We start from the raw sequence: 22,055 nt of genomic DNA on the forward strand, positions 1-22,055 counted from the left end.
CCCCCCCCCTCCACCCCCAAAAAAATTTAAGTTTGTTTTTAAAAAATATTTTCTACCCTAGTAAAAATAAAAGATATTTCTCAAAAAAAAAAATCATTCATAAATCAAACACTAAAAATCTTTTCCGGAAAATATTTTCTACTCACCAACCAAACATGAGAAAATAAGTCAAAAATCAACTTGTTTTCCAGGAAAACATTTTCCTTCATACATAACACACTCTAAATAGTACGTACTCCTAATGTGTATCTAGCTACCGGTATTATCTTATAGTTGAATTGGATACATTTTTTCATACAATATCAGAACTAAATTACTTTGGTGATCAGTTGGTCTACACATTCGTATGTCTTTTCACTATAGGCTTCTTCGTTGTCAATTTGATCTATCATATATATATGTCACTAATTATATATGATTTGCTCTAATTGAGCCTACTTCCCTTTCAGCTCCAGACCCACTCTTCAGCCTATTGAGCTCGTCTGTATTAAAGTTAACTCTTCAATCCAACTATTTTATCCCTTATTTACTTGTTGTTGCTGATTATGATACGAGAAACTTGAATTTAATTACTCCCTATATATGGGCCAAATAATAGAAAAAGAGAACAAATTAGAATTGAAGGAGAATTAACTGGCTGAAAAGGACGTGCACTACACTATTTAAGATGTAGACATATGGAACAAAATTGAAAAATCTGGACAAGTTTATTCTTATTTTGATTAATATATACTAGACCACTGATCTCACAAGTCACAGCCACCACAAAAATATAACAAGAGTCCTTTCAGTAAAAGCTCCATAATTGGCACTTTTTTAGGCTAACCTAGGTCCTAGAGAGAGTTGGTTATTTGTTTAATTATTCAGATGTACAGTTGAAAAGAAAAAAGAAATTATGGCCTTTTGTCCTGCTCGTTTATTTATTATTTTTCAATAATGGTCGATGTACTAGTAGAAACAATATAAATGTTCTGTACAACCAACCCAAGAGTCATTTCATATGTGCACTATATTATAGTCGTAATCTTTGATTTATCTCATTTTAGAGTTGCTATAAAATAGTATCGCAAATTGGATGAAATATTCATTATTAAATGTGAAATTAAATTTATATTTTATTTAGTTGAAATTATAAATTTATAGCTTCACCTAAATGGTTAGTTAATACTCCTACTTTACTTTTAAAAAAATGATTTGTTGTCTTAAAAATAGATTAGGTAGCATATATTCTTTCACATATTCTCATGATGATAGCTTTTTCATGGCAAAGAATAGTGATGTCAATTATTTTTGGATATTTTGACCTGACCCATTATTTAAAGTATTTAATAAAAGTAGTACAATATTTTGAAATTTTATCAAAATAGAATAAACATACTTCCGAGTAATGTTTTATAATTTATTTATTTTTATTTTAAAGAATCAGCAAACAATATAAATAGCGTTAAAAGAAGTATCCCGTAATGAATAGTTAGCACATAATACGTACGTTTTAATTAACTCAATTAATATAACGGTAACAACATTTTCTTGATTTACATATGCAGACAAGTAGACCGGGAAACAGTTTTAGGGCTCTGTGACCGGGAAAATGCCATTCCGGCAATTCTTCATTTCCAATTTCACCACCTGTGATACATGTTTTGAGTGAGATCTTGCTGTTTGAAAACTAAGATTATTTCAATTTCTCAAATTCCAGTTGCAACTTACATGCTGGCAACGAATCCAAGAGACAACTGAAAAAATTGATGCAATTTAGGAATTTCCTTAAAAGAGTGATCCCCTTTCTCATGAGTTATTAATTTATTAGTGCAACGCTTAAAAACTATGTTTTTTTTTGTATATTAGCAATATGTTGGGACTTTTCGAAATGCCCAACTCCGATTGATGTTTCGTGATTTAAAATATTTTTTTTTGCTATTCTATTATATTTTAAATTTGCAATTGTTTATTGTGAATATATCATCAAAATTTTGTGATTTGCAATTTTGATTTACTACGTAATAATATGATTTATTTTTTGGTTTTTATTTTGAATGTTGATATTATATTTTTGGTTGGATGCTGTTGAAATTTGATGTGTGTTAACATTTTGAAAATGTGTTTTGCTGCAACTAGGTATTGAATTTGAAAACATGAGATTCAAATATTTTTATGATATTATGAAATGAGTTTTGAACTTTCCTGGTAAAACTGAAAAGATGCGCTGGTGTTGTAGAATTGGGATGAAAGAAAGAGGAGATGAATGAAGAGAGATTGATTAAACTTAGGTTATACCAGAAACCTTCCTTTAACCAGAGATTCATTACTGAGTGCAAAGTTTTAAGGAGCATATCAGACAAATTAAGAACAGAAAATCGTTACTCATTAAATCATTACTCATGATGATAACGTTTTATACTTCCATTAAATCTTAGTTTTGTCGGTTGAAATTTATTAATATAATAATTTACAAAACGTAGCTTTAGTCTATTTTGGTAAAACTCCAGAAAAATGTTTTAAACAATGGATTATTTCGGTAGAAAATTCAATAATTTTGATAGGGAGAAGTATACTTGGAATTTTAAAGTTGCTTCTTCCAGTTTACCATTACCGCCGGAGCATGTGGCCGCCATGCATCTCTTACATATTGGTGGTCAAGAAAAGAAGAAACCATTGAACTACAGGTAGTGTTTGTTGAAAATTCCATTTAATTAGATAGTGGTAATACTTGTCGTTAATGATACACGTACTTATATGACTGAGAATAATGTGTTGAATATTAACTGGCTGAAAAGGACGTGCACTACACTATTTAAGATGTATCATCAAAACAAAATTGAACAAGTTTATTCTTCTTTTGATTAATAAACTACTGCTATAAATTAGTAGAAATTAAACAATTTGGACCGAAATTAAAATATTTTGATAGCAGTTAAACTTGCTTCTTCCACAGTTCCCCATTACCGCCACTCCTAGATTGGTGGTCAAGAAAAGAAGAAACCATTGAATTTGATAGAGCATGTAGTGTTTGTTGAAATTTAAGCTAAAGAAAATGAAGTGTATGAATCTCATAGCACAATGCAATACTTTGAGTTTGTAGGCCACATAAACAATCAGTGCCAATCATGTTTCGGATGGGTTCCTCTGTTTTTCGGGACAAGGTAAACCCTCTCTCTATTTGCATGTTTGTCTTATCATTACTAATTAACTTCCTGTTACAAGCATGCATATAGACATGTTCCAACCTCAATCTTTTACATTCATCTAGATTGTTTACATCCAGCAGCTACACATAGATCAGACATGGTACATTAGGTTTGTTGGCGTTGCTTTTGACTTTCTATGATGATGGAAATCCATGCTTACATGTTGTTTTGCTTTTCTGGTGCAGGAGGAGGAACTGATAAAGTTGTGGTTGAACACTCAAATGTAAAGTAATCGAGGCGAGCTACTGGAAAGAACATCCAAGAATACTTGATGCAGTAGATTCCTTTGATTGTATTGAGGCTGTTGATAAAGGAGCTGCTCTCTCTCATAGTTATGCTTTCATTACTCACTAGATCAGCTTCAAAATTTCATTTGAATCAAAGTTAGTCATATTCTTCTTTACAATACATGAGTTACAAAGTAGCGGAGAAAAAGAAAGGACGATTGGGAGTTCCAAAAGGATGTATATTACTTGTACAACAACATAAAAGAAAAGTAGTAGTAATTCTTTTCAAAAGAAAATATCAGTTTGCTTCGATTGAGCCTTAAGGTCTTTCAACTTCTTGAGTATATTGGTGAAATAATCTTGCAGATATTTCTCCAGTGAACTGACGTCTTTTGCATCCACTCCGAGAAGGTTGTATGTCTCTGCCATAGGAACTGAGAAGACAGTATCGCTTGTCAAAACCTGGAAATTACCACCAGACCACTAACATTAGCTTTGTCTTTTCCCATCTAACATGGATTGGTGGACATGCACCATTTATACATACATGGGTTTATCCCCTATTATTCTGTTTATTGCTTGGACACAGGTTGCAGACGAAATGAAGACACTCTCGCCACTAATAAAAAGAGAGAGTGCAGCTGTGCTTCAAGTAAATATGAGTGTGAAATATATAGTCAAGTAAAATCAATCAAAACAAAACGACATACCTTAATGTGAATGGCTTTGTTAATTATAAAAGATCAAAAGTTCTCAAACATCTTATCCTGAGACTATCCTCTGTTAAATATCAGGTAAACTGTCACCCGGAATCTGGATGATACACCAGGCAACGTTGATTCTTTTACTTATTTTCTGATGGAGATTTGTCAAACATGGAAACAAACTAGCAAGCAACAGCTAATTTCTAAGGAATGATGCAGCAAAGGAATACAATATGTATTCAAAGGACACTAACAATAGGCACATTCTAAAATTTCATCCACGCAGAGTCTCCCAACTCTTCATTGATTAGAAGAGTTACTTTTCGAGGACACTGAGAAAAGCATATTCAAATACATCATCCTTGCCCCCTCACCCAACTCCTGTCGTTAAAAGAGTTACCTTTTTCCTTCCCTTAAGAATATGTTGATTTTTTGGAAAGAACATTGCAAACAATGAGAAGAAAGAAAGTGATCTAGTAGAAGAAAGGAAATGATGTAGTAGATATAACGAACAACCAGAACAGTGGCATTAGACTGCATTTAATAATGAAGAAACACTCCTTAAACAAAGAAGAAAAAGTACAAGATGTAAATGTAGAAGAAATTCTACCTCTGAAAATGCCAATCTATCTGCAACATCATTCGTCCACTCAAACAACCGAGTCAGCTGACGTGTAAATCGCAAAACTGAGACAGGCACTGTAGTCACATTGGCATCTTGGCCAGCAAGTCTCTCGCACAGTGTTATCACCTGATTCAATGAGTACTTACTTGACAAGAAGGTAATAGACAAACAGGAGAGAAGGGAGAGAATAACAAAGACAGAAAAAGCAACAAAAGAGTAGTATGCAAAATGAGAAAGAGCTTACTCTAGCTTTTTGCGGGAAACTTACTTCCATTGGGTATCAACGTAAAATGATTTGACAGTGGGAAAGGTATTGCGATTTCAAAAAACTGGATTGACCTTTTTTCCTATTGCCTAGCATATATGTATAGAAGATCAAGAGTATCCTTAACAGAAATTTGATGGCCTAACTTCTAAAGAAGCTTCAAAATGAACTTGGTTTTGAGGTAAGAGTTCGATATTAACAGCATCTGTTGTTGCTTACCCCATTACCAGGATTATTTTTTTACCACAAATGCCTACATTGTAAGTTGCCAAAGAAACTTAATCTTAATGCTTAAAATGGAGATCCTTCTTACCTCTTGGGTTGTCCATGCCCGAGGCCCAGCAAAAGTGAGAAGCTTCCCATTAATATTCTCATTGCGTAAAGCTATGAATGTCAAGCGAGCAATATCCTAGAAGCAATTTAGCATAGAATTATTTACCAATTACGTTTAATAGACTCAAAAGAAACTAAGTGGAAAGTTTACTTGGGTGTCCATGTAGGCTATTCTAGTGGGAGCATCGGTTCCCCATACAGATTTCTCTTCTAATATAGGCACTGCGTATTGACCAATAAGGCCCTGGAGCAAATGAAAACATTTAACTACTAAGTCAATGAATAATACGATTGAAGGACAATAGACATGGCAAAAGGAACTACGGGAATAACACCTTATCAATTGATTTAGAAACTATTTGTATGGGCAGCTTTGTATTATTTATTTTTTCCAACAGCTAAGAGTTGATCAATAAGATCAAAAAGGCACTCCATGTTAACATTCACTGGGTTCTCTTTCTAAGATATGTAGAGATTGTTCATAACTCGATCAAAGCTCATAATTTTGTTGATAATAAGAACATAATGTGACAAGCTTCTCTGTTTCTGCATTACAAATTTCAAGTAGCAGCATCTCAGTGTTTCAACTAGAATATTGATAGCCTTTTGACACTCTGAGGTGTCCCTTTACAATGTCATAATATATATAACCCTGATATTATGAATCTAACTTATTGCAATACCTTTCAAGAGTTTTCAGATATGATTTTTGTTTCAGCATTGTGGTTAAAATGTACGTATACAAGGCATACTTTCTCCACACCAAATAAAATAATTTGAGGATGATACCTGCATGAAGCCACATAACCGAATTACAACGTGGTTCAGGCCTGAATCGCGGAGAAACTTCTCTGTACAGTGTTTGATCTCCATCAGAGGAACTTCAGGATGCTTGTCGCAGTTGTGAATCGAGAAAAATATAAATTTTTGAATGCCCATGGCTTTTGCACATTGTATAAGAGCAACTTTTCCTTCCCAATCTACCTAAAATGAATGGATAAAGTAAATAAACTTGACAAGCCACTAATCAAATAAGAATCAAGACAGTTAAATAATCAAATCATTTTCATTCCAACAAGAACCTAAACTCCTTAAGTAGAGTGTGAAGCAATTGTTCACCCCTTTTTATCAGTATGGATGCTTACAGTTTTTATAGGCTCCTCAGGGCGTCCAGTAGCACAATCAATAATTGTATGGACTCCAACCAGTGTTGCTGGAATTGTTTCAGGTTTGCTTAAATCTGCCTGTGCAGAGATGAATTCAACTTGATAATTTTCACAAATATATAAAAGAAAGAACAAGCTCAAATCTTACAATTAGCCAAGGCCAGGGGCAGATAAAACATAGGGTCAGAGGGTAATTTCTTGACTCATAATGTCAAAACAAACTGAAGGAGATTAGTATAAATGTTGAATCCAATAAAATTTAAAATTCCTACTTACATTGACAACAGTGGCGCCCCAATCACGAAGAAAATCGGCAGGAGCAGGCCTAGGCCTTACAAGACATCTGACGTCGTAGCCCTCGTCCAGTGCTCTCCTCACTACCTGCCTTCCCAAGGTGCCCGTCGCCCCCACAACTAGTATACTAGTCGGCCTCACAGGTGTTCCCGGAGCTAAATTCACTGCCGCCGGAGCACTCTGAGCATTGCACAGCACCTTAAGTACGGAACAATGTTTGCCTACGTGACCAAAATTTGAAAGAAAGAAAATTAATGGGTATTGTTGGAATCATTCTTTCGTAATACCCAACAAAACTCCAATCAGTTTCAATGGTATAGTGGGTAGGGGAAAGGAAACCAAAATTTACCCAAGAAAATTAGTGGGTAATGCTGGAATCATGTTTTTCTAATACCCCATAAGACTCCAATTACCTTTAGTAGAGTTAATGATTAATGGGCAAGATAATAAAATTTAGTTGACAGGCGAAAAGAGTGTAGTTACCTTTAGTAGTGCCGATGGAAAAGGAAAGTGCCGAATGGAACATGGTTGGGCATGACAAGGAAGATAGCTTGCGAGAGGGAAGAGTAGGGGTAGCAAGGTGGGCGTAGAGGGTGGAGGCCATTAGAGAGTGAGAAAGGAAGATGGGACAAGTGTATAGTATAAGTATAGTATAGATTGGGGAAGAAGAGGCCACGTCGACTATCTTATTCATTGATCGCGAAGAGGCTATGGTTGGTTACCCGCTTTACACATCAGCTTTCCCCGCTTTAAACTTTAAAGGAAGGGACCCTCCGACCAACTCTTCACCGCAACACATTTTTCTTTTTACTATTATAGGGAAAAAACGTCTAGCATATATCCTTCAATTTTACCATTTAGATCAAAGTTGTTCATATATATCTTATTGGAGTAATTTCTCTAGTTAGTCACTCATGTTTAGAAAATTACCCAATTTTACATATTTTTCTCAAAATATACTTGACACAATAAATACATTACTCCTCTCCTACTAGGATGCCATGTCACATTATTCATTTTTTTTATTATTATTAACAATTTTTTTAAAAAAATTAGACAACCCATATATTATATGTCACGACCCAATTTCTCAAGTCATGATGGCACCTACTATACCCCACCAGTAGGTAAGCCAACCCGTAACCCAGAACATCAAGTAATGAGCGTAAGGACAGAAACTAGCGAAAACAATAATCTAAACAAGGACAACAAGGCGGAAGCAAACCAAAATAAATATATACAGAAATCCCTCCCAGAACCTGGAAGTCACTAGTACAGAGTTGTCTAATAAATAGTACAAGTCCCAAAAGTAGACCACAACAAAGTGTGTCTCAAAAGCAAAAAGACTAGCTAAAACAAAAGAAGGAGACATGACAAACCCAAAACGCCAAGTGCTCACCCTCGTCTCCGAATCACAGCTGCAAAAGAAGGCTGGAACTAATCACCGCTGGCAACTTGTACTGGGACCTGCATCACGAAATACATGCAGAGTGTAGCATGAGTACCAAAACAACACGTACTCAGTAGGCATCAAAAGCCGACTGAACAAAAGGGGTAAAAACAATAAGAAATGATAGAATCTAGACACAGAGAGGTCAAAGCTGGTATGAAAAGAAAGCACACGAGCATACTAGAAATAAACTAAGTACAGCTAAACTAAACCTACCTGGACCCCCAAAAGCCTAGAAGGTACACTCGTGCGCAAGTTTAAATAAAATCTGAACGGACCCTCATAAGCTCGACAGGTACACAGAATAGCTAAGTCTATTGAGAAAGAAGAAAATTGGGTTCCCAGTCCAAAGTAACCAAGATAATCCATCAGACTCCACCCAGCCAGCAGTGCACTCCTAGCCCAGCTAGAAAGAGTGACCCCAGGGGCACCCAACCAAACAGTCCACTCCCAGCCCAACTAGAAAGAGGGACCCGTGGGTGAGGTAGATATTGCGAGTCGTCCTACCATGCAGTCAGCTCCCAGCCTAGCTAGAAAGAGCGACCTGGGGACACCCAGCCAACAACACACTCCCAACCTAGCTAGAAAGAGAGGCCTGGGGGCGATCGGCGAAATCACCGAGTCTACCCAGCCAGCGATACGCTCCCAGCCTAGCTAGAAAGAACGACCACGGGGTGATGGTATCTCCCATAGGATCCAATCCAACAACAGCCACCGTGGAACGCCGTCCACTCCAAAAAATCATAGAAAAGGCTCCAAGCCTATACTATCTCAATCCCATGCCTCTAGTGATGCACTGAACCTTCGAGAACGTGTCGGAACCGTAGAATTAGAGGGAGAAGATACAGAAGTGCAGCAAGCAGCGATAGCGCCTAATCTCAAGTCTGCTACTCCAATCTACAAAGAGCTAAGTCATTCGAACGACGTCGACAGAAAATCAAGGCTATCCAGCCCACACGGGTCATAAGTCTAAGGCAATACTAGCCTAACCTAGACTAAGGACAGCATGCTTACGATTAAGGATGAACAAAGCATACAACACATAGCATACAATCATACAATATCATTTAGCACATAAGCATGCAACTCTACTAAAGCGGTTAACATGGTACTACACCCGAAATATGGTCAATCGATCTTAACATAAGGTATCTAATCAAAGTAAACTAGGAAACTGGTACTTACCCCCAATTCACTCCAATCGACATGCTTTTACACAATTAAGCCCAATCTAATAGAAAGGAAGTCGTAGCCTACTTTAAGGCTGACCTCGCGCGCTCCAAATCACTTTGCTGGAGCTTTTCCTTCCCGAACGACCTTTGAACGTTGTCATTCTATCAAATATAGGATCACAATGTTAGTACAGTCGTTTAGACACCAAAATCACAACAAACGGAGACGGATCAATTTTGGAGTCAAAATGGAAATAGTGGGACCCACACTAAACTGTCCGGATTTGACTCCGTCAAGAGACCCAAAATAGTACCCCGAACTTGTGTTCCAAAATGGAACACAATTTGAGGCTCAAAATGCAGCAAAACCCAACATGCAAGAAAACCACACATTAATCAACCTAAAAGAAAACATGCCACAGTCTAAACTCAGAATTTACAAGAATTGAGTGGTGCCCATCACTCCTTGAACACTCCATGATGTAGCCACGATAATTTCCAACACGTGGGACTTTGAATCACCCAAAACCGAGCTAAAATGAGTGAGATATGACCAAAACAAAGAGGCCAAAAACAACAACTCGAAAAAGGGCCTAACAGTCAAGTTTATAACCAAATTTACCTCGAACGACGTGCACCCAACAACTTCCAAACACTCTACAGCGAAGCCACCAAAAATACGAAGCTCCCGCACTTCGAATCGCCTAATTCGGTTGAGAGATGAGGGAGATATGAGGTTTTTAAGTTTGGAAAAGGGTGCTGATTTTCTGCACTAAATACACCAGATTTCAGCCTACTTTTCGAAAACTTAAAAACTCCGACGGGTGCTCCGAACTCGTTCGGAACCCCGTGCACGCAGACGCGATACACAACCATACCAAATTTGATATTTCGGACTCAATGGCACAGTCTAAATTTCCATACGAGGTCATCTTGACAAAAAGTGGGTCTCACATCCAACCGTCATTTTAAGTCAAAAACCACAAAAGGGCTCGAAAAAATATCAAAAACCTCGGGACACGAACGAAGGGTCAATCTAGACCAAACTCGACATTCCAGAGCAAACCGCGCTGATGAAATTCTCATCCGAGTGCGTTTACTTAGAATGTTGACTAAAGTCAAACTTAGGCTTAAACACTGACGAAATTACTCATCCGAGCGCGTTTACTCAGAATGTTGACTAAAGTCAAACTTAAGGCTTAAACTTAAAGTTAAAACGCCTGATCGCACCGACTCACACTGAAAACCTCAGGAGCCATGCCGACCATGCTACTAGCCTAAAATGACCCTTCTGGAGCTGAATAACCAATCAGAATTGGATTCAAATGTCATCTTCTTGAACTTCTGATTGAAAAGAATCGTTTAAGGTTCATAAGCTCCAAAAACACTAAAACTCGCACAATAACCAAACAAACGACCAGGTGACCGAACTGTCAGTCCCAGCAAGTCATAAATGACTTGGGGTCGCTACAGGAACACTCTAAACGACACACAGAAGGAAAAACACAGAAATGACCAAGACGGTCATTACTATATACCCAGTAAAAAAATTACATAAGGAACTGTAATACGAGCTCCTCCGATTCTTCAAGAAAATATGTGGCTTCCTCTGGTTCTTCATGGAATAAATTAACGAATTTGCATAAGGAACTGTCTCCTGAGCCGTTGTATACCTTTGATGTCGACCAAAGAAATTGTCACGAGGTAAAATTCAAGTTTTCTTCTGATTCTTTTATTTTTGAAGTGTAAATTGTGAAATAATTTGAATACTTAACATGATATTGGAGTAATTTTCTTAAAATTTAGGGGTTTTTTGCTTGCTTGTTTTTTAATCGGATATTTCTATTGTTTGATTCTGCCTAAGCTTTGAACAAATGTTTATAGTTTGTGTAAAAATCAATGTTCCTAATATCTAGTTTATCTCTAAATATCCAACTAAATTTATTGTCTTCTTCATCAGAGTTTGTGTAAAAGTCTTTTTTTACCATGAACAAGAAACCTTTGATATTTATTGTTTGTGTAAAAATCAATGTTCCTAATATCTAGTTTATCTCTAAATATCCAACTAAATTTATTGTCTTCTTCATCAGCTTCAAGGAACGAGTTTAATTTTTTTCTCACATCAAGACTAAATTTTTGTATGGATATAACGACAAATACTCGTAAATGAAACATAGGATAAAAAAATCGCTATAAAATTGAAGTAACTAGATTTCATAGAGAATGGATTAATGCTCTCATATAGATACATTAAACAAGCTGTCATTTAAAGAATTAAAAAAATATTATTAATAAATTAAAAAATGTGACATGACATCATAGTAGGAGAGAGATAATGTATTTTTTATGTCAAGTATATTTTGAGGAAAATAAGCAAAGTTGGGTGATATTGTAGTCCTAAAACAAACATAAGTGATATTCCTAGGTAATTTTCCAAACATGAGTGACTATCTAGGGAAATTACTCTTCTTATTGTTATACAAATGACTCAAATATATCATTTTCTTTTAAGGAAGTAAAAAAAATAATTTTAATTTATTTTTTATTAAAAAAATATAATTCATATGGGGAATATTTGATCCTCCTCACACCTATTTTTTTTTTACTTTTTTGTTTCAACAAATAATTTAAAGTTATTATTTTGATGGTCAAACTTATTTATGTTTCACTAATTTTCTTGTAAAATTTATTATAGATACCCTAATTTTTTTTTAGAAATACAAAAACTAAATTACAATATAGCCGAAAAAAGTAATTTTAAATTATAATATAGCCACAAAAAATTAGCTTTAATTTTTCTTGTTTATACTAAAGAAATAAAAGACTCAAATAATGATAATCAAAGAAGTCAAAACACAATTTATGTATGAAAAAATTAAAATATACCTTGAACTTTGCTAGAAGGATCAAATATACCCCTACATGAAATTTTTTTGAATTAAAAGTCAAAAATTTAAATTTAAAACTAATTTTTTCACTTCCGTTAGATAAAGGGTATATATGAGCTCCTTTTGTAACGATAGGGGTATATGTGAATCATTTGTATAACAATAAGGGTATATATGAACCACTTTCATAACGAGAGTTAAATTATTCTAAATGACAAAGTTGAAGTGTATATGAGGCCGTTTCCCTATGGCAAAGTTTAGGCTTTCGAAAGCATAAAACGTACGTCCTTAATTTCAAAAAGGAGGAAGAAATGATCTGAATAGGAGAGTCAGAATCTTGTAATTTTCTGTGATCTCAAGTTGGATCAATTTCTTTTGTTACTACAACTATATAATTTTAAAGGTGCTTTTCTTCAAAAAAGGTGTAGCAGCTAGAAGAGAAAAATTAACTGCTGGCACTAAAAGCTACAACTGATTAGTATATTAAGCAGTTGATATATAGAGTCTAACTACCAATGACTGATTCAGTCGAAAGAAATGCAGAGCAAAAGCTGAGTACTTATACACATGTTTCTTTAAAAACAACTTATAAACATGCATCTCCAACACCACGGTCTTCCTATATATTGAGCATTACCCACTCCTTTGGAGGAGTAATCGATATTCCAAGAGTCAATGCAGCATAAAGTTGTTTACTTGTTTCAGCTCATCCTGCTCTCTTCATATTTAAATGCATCTAACTTCAGTGATTCTCTTGCCTAAAACAGCACCATTGACTAGCAAAACTGGAGAACCAAGCTCTTAGTTTGCACTTGGCTTTATGTACAATTGTCTTCTCCATACCCTTATCTTGTTAGCAATGAATGGAAGCTAGTACTCAAAATGAGGACCTGCCCCCATCTGCAACTTCTCTTTAATCCAAGAAAACCATCTTCTATTTCTGACTCTTCTGTTTTATAAAATCAGCCAGAATCTGCATCATGTCTTTCAGAAGCCCTCTTCATTGAATTTCAAGTTCATTCTCCGTATATTCTGTATCAGACCATTCTTGCTCTTCTTCACCTACCTGACCATCAGTTACTTCACCCATATCTCTCCTAGCACTAATAGTAGCAGCACCGGTATCCATTTCAGAATCTGCACAAATGCATGCTGTTGGGTTTTCATGAAACTCTCCCCTGCCTGGCTTCACCTCCATTGGCTCGCCCATGAAACCTATTTGAGACGTTCGAATCTGTGAGGCAAACTCTTCCCATGTCATGTTATTTCGACGAAGGAGCAAATTATTAAGCTTCTTCGCATTTGGGCGGATAGTTGGCTTGTGATCAAAATATCTCCTGAAACACGGAAAGGATTTTAAAAAGTGTACCCTTTCCTGGAGTAACAGACTAATAAATAAAGTAACATGGTATTTGAGTAAAGAATATGGCATTTGTAGGAGTATCATTTCGTTGAAATTATTTCCTAAGACGGAAAATTGTTTGAACTTTTTTGTGAAGTCAGCTAAACTGATTCAGGTCAAAAACATCAAGTAGCTTACCTTCTTCCAGCGAGCATTCTTGCCATATTACCATTGTTATTGGATACAAAAACATCGCTCTCATCACAAACCATGAAGTCTAACGCAGCCATCCGAGAAGAAAAGGAAGAGAATGGTGCCAATTCCTCCTTGCTGGCAATTGTATCTTTGGAATAAAAATTTGGAAATAGAGCCTTGAGAGGAGCCAATGTCTCCTCTCCACCATAAATTTCTCCAGATGCCACATAAATATGAACATCATTACCGAAACCAAGTGCTCTAAGCATAAGGCCAATTTCCTCAGGAGTGAGAGGGCATTTTCCGTTCCTTCGTTCCTTATCCGGGTTTCTTGCCTGCAAGTAATGCCAAAGAAGTAATACCATATTAACTATAAGTAGGGGCAATGTATGGACTAATAGTTACTAAAATAGGTAGTGACTCACATGTAATGTCTTCCACCTCTTTCGTATTTTACCTAGTTCTTTCCTTTCCTTGTCTCCTCCACCGTAATAGCATCCAGAGAATGCAAGCATATCTGGTTCAAACCTAGAACATGGTAAACAAGTTTCAGCAAACATGTTCCAGTTGTAGAATATTGACTTAGAGAAGTATACAATCTACAATGACAAGATCAACATTCAAATTCTAAAGGAATGTCACTGAATCTGAAAATAACACTGGAACACACATAAATAACCATTTTATCAGATCAGCAATATAACGCCCAAAAGGCTAGCGCTTTTGCCTTCTATATTTCAACAAAGCAGCTTGCATTGTTGGGGAAAAAAGAGATTCTTTCGAAAAACACATTCATGAACAAGAAAGAACATTTGTGTAAAACATCTTTTGTACATAAATGTTAGTAATAAATTACCTCAGGTGCAAGGCAACAAAGTGCTTGCTTTTCATTCTTATCCTTTCAACCAATTTTCTGCCCATTTCAGTTATGGGATCAGTAAACTTCAATGCATGATAATTGACTCTGCATCTCAGCTTCTGCATATCTGTAGTCAATCGATTGGAAAGCCTATAGTCAAATTTTGTTAGCTGAACGGCCTGCATCAGAACAAAGCATAGAGTAAACAAAATGAGAATCTACATCCAAAAACAAACTAGTTAATCTAGATATACTTTAAGGGCCAGTAGGAAAACCTCACACAAGAAATGTGCAATAAATTACACAGACACTCTGTACATTACGACATTGAATCCCCTCACCACCCCACCCAACAGGTTGCGTATTCAACAACACAGATATTATCAAGAAGATATGCTTGACTTACACTTTTTTCCTAAAAACAAGGTGGAGCTTGTGTTGTATGGATAAGTAAATTTGTGTCTAACTTTCTGTACCTTGAACTTTCAAATTTTACAATACTATGACTTGGTTGTGCATTAGGGTAATATGGATGGGAAAAATACTACATTTCAGCACGAGTTGCCACATACATGTACAATGCAACAAGAGTAACAGAATACTAAGGACCACGAATCATGTGATGTACACAAAGTTCCATGTCGTGGGATGATATCATGTTTTGATGCACTGGAAAAGGCAAACATGTCCCATTAATTTGTAAAGGACTTACGTGCTTTTTCTTTAAAATAGGCAGGATGCGAGTTTGATAACACTTGGCATTGCACTTCCTTGGAACGCGTGTTGTATATGGAGTTATGATTTTATCTCCGATTCTTGGAAGATCCCTAATAATTTTGACATCTTTCGAGATTCGTGAGATAAACCAGTCGACATCAAAAATCTCAGAGAAGTTACTGCACGTAAAAAAGGAATGATTACGTTCATGAATTGTAGTACACTCTAACAAACAAAAAGATAGCTCATAAAATGCCTTTGTGCACAAATTATTCCAAATAAAACCTTGAATCTTTCCAGTAGGATTTCTGGTCGAGTTTTGGAACTACTAGGATGGCATTCAAAATATGAGCTGCAACAACTGCATCTACAATCTGCATCCAGCAAGAAAATGATTTGAACTCAAATTTGATTTAGCAATCTTTTAAAATATAACTGCAAATAATAATTAGAATTCCAACGGCAAAATAATCTGCTTGTAGTATCTCAGATTTAATAGAAACTCTTATGGTGTCTAGAAATGGACTTGCTGATTCATGATTGCACAGTTTACAAGACAGTGTCAACAGAAAACTACATACACCATTACAAATAAAAAAGTAGAACAAGTTTCTGCCAGGTCAAAGGAAGAAGATTCAAACAAGGTAAACTAAGTAATGGTAAAGGCTAAATTGGGTTCAGGGAGCAGACTAGAGTAGACTATTAATTCACAAGCTACAACTTGCAATCCATATGCAGTTGCATGTCACAGGTAACATTAATAGTAGTAATATTTTGCTGGTGTATGGATGGACCAGATCAGAATTTCAATTTCCAAGTGAAAATTTTCTTGTTCATATTTAGAAAACAGAAGCTAAAATATTCAAATTGCTTTTTCACTGTACCAATGTCAACAATTGCTAACCACCCAATTTAAATGAGGGAAGATGTCATTCAGACTTGTATCTTTTCAAATCTGCACTACTTGTGTCTTTTCCAAAAACTACCAAAATTGCTCCTCAAAAAGTATTTTTTATTAAATCTTAAATGCAGTGGAGCGTGACTTAGAATTTAAATCCTCCAAGGAACAACATTCAAACACATAGTCAAGTACAGCTCTTTATGGCATCTCTCCATGTTGTTGATGGAAAACTTGGCAACATACCACTAGTGGATAGAGGTTGTTTTCAATAGACTCTCAGCTCTAGAATTAGGGTAAAAGAATATATTTACCCCTGTTCTCTGTTGATTCAAGCCTCCACTAGTTGCAATCATCAAGTACCTATTGGGATGAGTATTCACCTCTGCAGCTGCAAATGTTACAGCGCCAGAGATCAGACGAATATACAGTAGAGAAGAAAACAAAAATTAGAAAAAGGGGTAAAACAAAATGCACCCACTTGGAAAATTATTGCTGGAATCACTGCAGCCATGATAGAATTTCGATTGCTTCGAAATCCATACGTCTCCGCTTAAACTTCCTCCACCCATCTACACATTCAAAATCAGGAGCTTCAGATTTTTTATTTTTTTTAAAAAAACAAACATCTTACGTATAGGTAGGTGGAAACAATCAAAACAGGAGTAGAGCTCACCGGAACACGAAAGACATGTTGTTGTTGCAGGTTCATGTGAAACCCCGTCCCGTTAATGAACTAAATGAAATAACAAAATCAGAACAAATAAAAACAAAGAACGAAAATGATGTAATGGATGAATACATACCGAGATGGGATTGATAAGGTGATGTTGGTGGATGGGAGGAGAGAAAAACAGAATAAAGAAAAGAATAGCACCAAATAAAGCAGAGGCAAGAGTAAGGAAGCGGTGAATGGGGCGTTTTCTTCTTCTGAAAAGCAGAGTATGGAGAATTCCAAGAAACAACGTCTCATGTTTTCTCTTCTTCATGTTTGTATAGTAAGTAATCTTCAACAAATGGTTTGGTTTTAGTATAATATATATAAATCCTGCTTTAGGTTGAGTAGAAGGAAGTTGGTAGAGAAAAATAGTGGCAACTGGTTTACTAATAACACAAGGATTTAGGTTGGTTTCGCTATGCCTAATTCTCCGCACAGAATTTAGGAGAGTTTTTCCTATTATGAATTATGAATAAAAGATAAAGGTAGATTGATTGCTTATAAATTACTTCCCTAAATTACGAACTCTCGAATATAATGAGAGAGGAATTTTCGTGTGCAAGCAGGTGTTACGTCTTTTTTGGGTTTGCGGAGTGAAAACGACAAACTACACGTTAATTCATTTCCCGTATATGTTTTGGCCCAGCTACGCCTGTTTACCAAAAGTTTCTGTGCTCTTTTCTAGTTTTGTTTCCATTTCTATTTTTATACGTTCATTTTCAATTCTCATTCCATATCAAATTTCTATATGTATAATTTTAAATTAAAAATATATCTTAATGTTTTTAAACTTTTAAGATATTAAATATGTAACTGGAAAATTAGAATTAAAAAGTTATTAAAAAAAATGGACTTAAAAATAAGTAAGACAAACCAATTAAAATTAACTCGATTCCTTAATAAAAATAGATATTGCAGTTTACTGGTCCATTTTAGCAAATTAAAAGAATTTTATAACTCTTTCTTATATTATTCTTAGTATTAAATAACTATGTAAAATTAGTAGTAAGATTTAGAGTTTCGAAATATCATTGATAAGATTAGCTTAGTAAATAATATATACCTCAAATTATAAATTTCTTAAGAATTGTATCAAGTCAACATGGGTCAAGTAATATGAAACGAAAAGAGTACGTTTTCCATTAATTTTTACTTTATCATGTATCAAAAATAGATTTTTTTAATTTTTATTTATCCAATATTAATAATAGATTTTACACTTATACTTGTCCACTTTAATAAATCAATAAAAAAGATATTTTTTTCTATTTTATTCTTAATAATAATTACTCATTCTAAATCATCTGTCAAACTTATGCATCGACTAATAGAGACCATAGTAAAAAAATATATACTTTATTTATTATTTTTAAAAAGGTGTGCTAACTAAGTTTATGAAGAAATAAAAATGAATGGAGAAGTATTTTTAATTGACACACCTAGTTTTAAGGTAAAACTCAAAATCTACATATTTAGTAGTTATTGGATTAAAAATACTTCTTCTTTTTGCTTAAAAATAAATATCGAGATTTGATTTAGCAAGTTCAAATGATCTTTTTTTTATGTATCAACTTACAATTTTTAAAAATTATTTGACTTTCTCAAAAGTGATAATGATATCTACGAACGGAACGAGTCTAAAGTCTAAATTGTGATTTTAATGATACTGTATTTATTTTTATTTAATCATTTGAACTATTCAAATGTTGATTATTAGTTAGTAAAATGTACCTGATCTTACTTTCTCTTGCCTCATTTTATCCAAAATGTAAATTTTACTCCTCGTTCATTTTTATTTATCTATGTTTAACTTGGCACATTTCTTAACAAATAATAAATAGAGGGATAATTTTACTATATCACTCACATAGCCCTATTAATTAACAAACAAAATGCACCCACTGTCCCATTGTAATTTGTTTATTCCGAGTTGTAACAGAATATGTTTTGTATAACTCAAACTGCTTTCAATTGTTTATTTGCATTTATTTATGGTTGGCACGATCTCTGAGTGGCCTGGACCAGACATTTCCGTTCATCAATTTCAGAGTCAACAAGATGTTAGTTTCTGCTCAAAACTCAAAACAACCCAATTTGGTAACGCCAATGGAAGCGTTCAACAACCAAAATCATGACAACCACAAATGGCTCACTTTCATTCTATTTGACCCTTATATGTAAATATTTTTTTTTACTTTGTAAATCAAGACAAAATTATTATTTTTCTTCCATTAATATTATCATAAATAACTACATAAACTATTAGTAGTCAAATTCAATTTTTCAAAATATAATTAATAAGGTTAATTTAGTAAAATAAACCTTTTAATAAATATTTTCTTAAGAGGAGTGTTAAATCAACATGAGTCAAGTAAAATGAAACAAAGGGAGTCAGGGGCGAACCTAGGGGGCTGCTCTACGGGTTCACGTGAATTCATGTTCACCTTTTAAGATCATATATTAGTAGTTTTATCCTTTTAAAAAATATATATATTTACATATAGATGTGTAAACCCACACTCAAAATATCATATAATGTGAGCTAAAAGTTTAATAGGTTCATTGATAAGAACTTAAAAATCAAAGCGATCAAATTTATATCCAAAATTCACCTTTTATAATAATGCATTCATACTCTTGAAATCCTGAATACACCTGCGCATTATATATAAAAATAGTTTGGATTAGGTGCTTGAGAAAGTTTTAAGATGGGATGGTGTTTGCTAATTAAGTAATGATTAAGATATTAGCTAGGTTGCACCTAATTATGCAGCCCCACATAAACAACTTAAATCCACATCTGCAATGATGATGCATGTATATTAGGATTGGCTAAGTAGTAGTCGTAATCTGAGATTCAACTTTGTCAAAAACACATTAAGATATTAATCAACTTGTCTTGTACAATGCAGGGGTTGAGCTGTTCTTTTGTGGGAAATCATTGTTTTAGTCTGACAATATTATAGTACAACTGAACATGTTAGATTTCCCTTTAAAATATTTACATTTGGTATAATGAATATAATTTGTTGAATTTCTCTCATGTATCCATTCACAATTGCTGGAAAAAAGGAGAGGAACAAATGTAACCAACTACAACTTAATTTATATATATATTGATACCTATAGAAAATATCAGGTACTCCTTCCGTTATTTTTTTGGTCATCTTGCGTTTTTTGAAAGTCAACTTGACTAATTTTCAAAGTTAAATTAGTTTACATTAATTCAATAATTTAAACTAAAAAATTTAGATAATCAAAACTATATGAAAAGTACTATAAATTGTAAACTTTTGCATATCAATATGATGAAAAATATTAGTCAAAAATTGACTATAAAAGAGGAAATTATGACAACTAAAAAGGAACAAAAGGAGTAGTATTTATTTCTTAATAAAAAAGTTGAGGAAGATTGAGAAAAGCTTATGTTGGAATTAGTGGTGTGGTATTATTGAGTCATTGATTCCTACAAAAGTCAACAAGTATGGAGAAGGTGATTGTTCATGGGAAGAACGATTTATTGTGATGAATTAATTACCTACTAACAGTTTGTTATGTTTACCATCACTGAAGGTATTAATGGGGTCGAATTTTATAGAAAATTTTGTATAAACTATGGAGTGTATACATATAAATAGAAAAATCATAATAAGTACTAATTAATTAATTGACTTTGATGGCCATAAGTACTCTATTGATGATGTGTATGACAAACAATTAATCTATGGGTCACGCGAAACTTAGTTTGATAGGGAGATTGTTGAGTATGTATGGTAGCAAACTTTGATGATAAATAAGTTGAAACAAACTCAAACAACTAAAAACTTTGAATCTGAATCTCCTTCAAACATGTTATTTAATTCTAACAGAATTAGCCTCATTAACCCATAGGCCAAGACAAAGTCGGCCTATTGAAATATTTGGTGTAATATTTTTATTGGTTAATTATTCATATTTAAACCAAGGAGCCTCTGTCTCTGTCTCTGGATTCTGCGTGTCTTTTGAGATTCACTCAAACACAAAGTTAAAATAAAAAATTATGGGTTGTAGGTGAAAAAATGTGGCGACTGACTGACTCATTTTGTTTTAACTTATTCATCCAAAAATATACTTATTTGAATTAGCTAGTACGTAGTAACGGACAGTTTTATAATAAATGCCCCAAAGACAACATGCAGAAACAGAAACAACAAACATCACGTGAATATATATATATGATTTTACTTAAACACCATGTTGATTGTTGTGCACTTCAAACTTCAAACAATCCATTAATTATTTTTTGTGTCTCTCAATTGTTTTGATTAATAGTAACTTATTTGGTCCAACATCTAAAATTTACTTATTATGAAAATCAATGTTATAAAGGAATAGTGATTAAAACAATGATTTGTGTTTTGCCAATGCAACTGTCTTCAGCTTCTTAAAAACTAACTTATGCTACAATTCAAAAATACTTACAATTTTTCCTAAAATTAAAACAAATAGCTTGATGATCTTAAAAAAAATCCATATCCATGACATGATCTTTCATTAGAAGAAAGTCTAGAAAAAGGTGCAATGCAATGTGATAAGCGAACTGCATGTATAAGTTTTTTGGATCCTCCAACAACAAGATGAGCTCTACAGTGGGCCAGGCCACGTTAATCTAAAAAGTTTAAAGTCCATTCCACTTGAGCCCATATATATATATATTCAACTCTCATTGTAGATTTGTAGTATTCCAATTTAGGCAATAATCCACTACAACAACCAATGGACAATTAAAAACAAAAAAAAAAGAAAATAAGGAGTTGCTAGAATGTCAAACTGAAATGACTTTTAAATCAAAAAATAAAAAGTAGGGGGAGATCTATTTTTGGTTTCTGCCTTATTTTAAGTCATTTTTTACCTTGTCAAACACTTCATACTCATTTTAAGTTATTTTTTATATTTGTCAAACACTGACTTAAAAGTAGGTTTGACCAACTTTTAAGTCAATCCAAACGGGCTATGTATGTTCAAGCTAGCTATC

The 22,055-nt window shown here is 34.2% G+C and overlaps 2 protein-coding genes across 2 annotated transcripts; both read right to left on the reverse strand.

Annotated features, from left to right (window-relative positions):
- Positions 1 to 3,543: 3,543 nt before the first annotated feature.
- On the reverse strand, positions 3,544 to 7,560 carry LOC102603364 (uncharacterized protein ycf39). Its single transcript, XM_006364464.2, has 8 exons — positions 7,286 to 7,560; positions 6,785 to 7,023; positions 6,488 to 6,586; positions 6,132 to 6,326; positions 5,494 to 5,586; positions 5,323 to 5,418; positions 4,730 to 4,870; positions 3,544 to 3,877 (listed from the first exon to the last, which is right to left on the reverse strand). Exons 1-8 carry the CDS (start codon positions 7,494 to 7,496, stop codon positions 3,701 to 3,703), a joined length of 1,251 nt encoding a protein of 416 aa, XP_006364526.1. The 5' UTR covers positions 7,497 to 7,560; the 3' UTR covers positions 3,544 to 3,700.
- Positions 7,561 to 12,704: 5,144 nt separating this feature from the next.
- On the reverse strand, positions 12,705 to 17,539 carry LOC102603700 (uncharacterized protein At1g04910-like). Its single transcript, XM_006364465.2, has 10 exons — positions 17,130 to 17,539; positions 17,000 to 17,059; positions 16,805 to 16,895; positions 16,638 to 16,714; positions 15,711 to 15,799; positions 15,421 to 15,604; positions 14,706 to 14,887; positions 14,275 to 14,377; positions 13,853 to 14,184; positions 12,705 to 13,649 (listed from the first exon to the last, which is right to left on the reverse strand). Exons 1-10 carry the CDS (start codon positions 17,310 to 17,312, stop codon positions 13,313 to 13,315), a joined length of 1,638 nt encoding a protein of 545 aa, XP_006364527.1. The 5' UTR covers positions 17,313 to 17,539; the 3' UTR covers positions 12,705 to 13,312.
- Positions 17,540 to 22,055: the final 4,516 nt, after the last annotated feature.

This window comes from Solanum tuberosum, unplaced genomic scaffold (assembly GCF_000226075.1).
Source record: "Solanum tuberosum cultivar DM 1-3 516 R44 unplaced genomic scaffold, SolTub_3.0 scf00500, whole genome shotgun sequence".
NCBI lineage: Eukaryota > Viridiplantae > Streptophyta > Magnoliopsida > Solanales > Solanaceae > Solanum > Solanum tuberosum.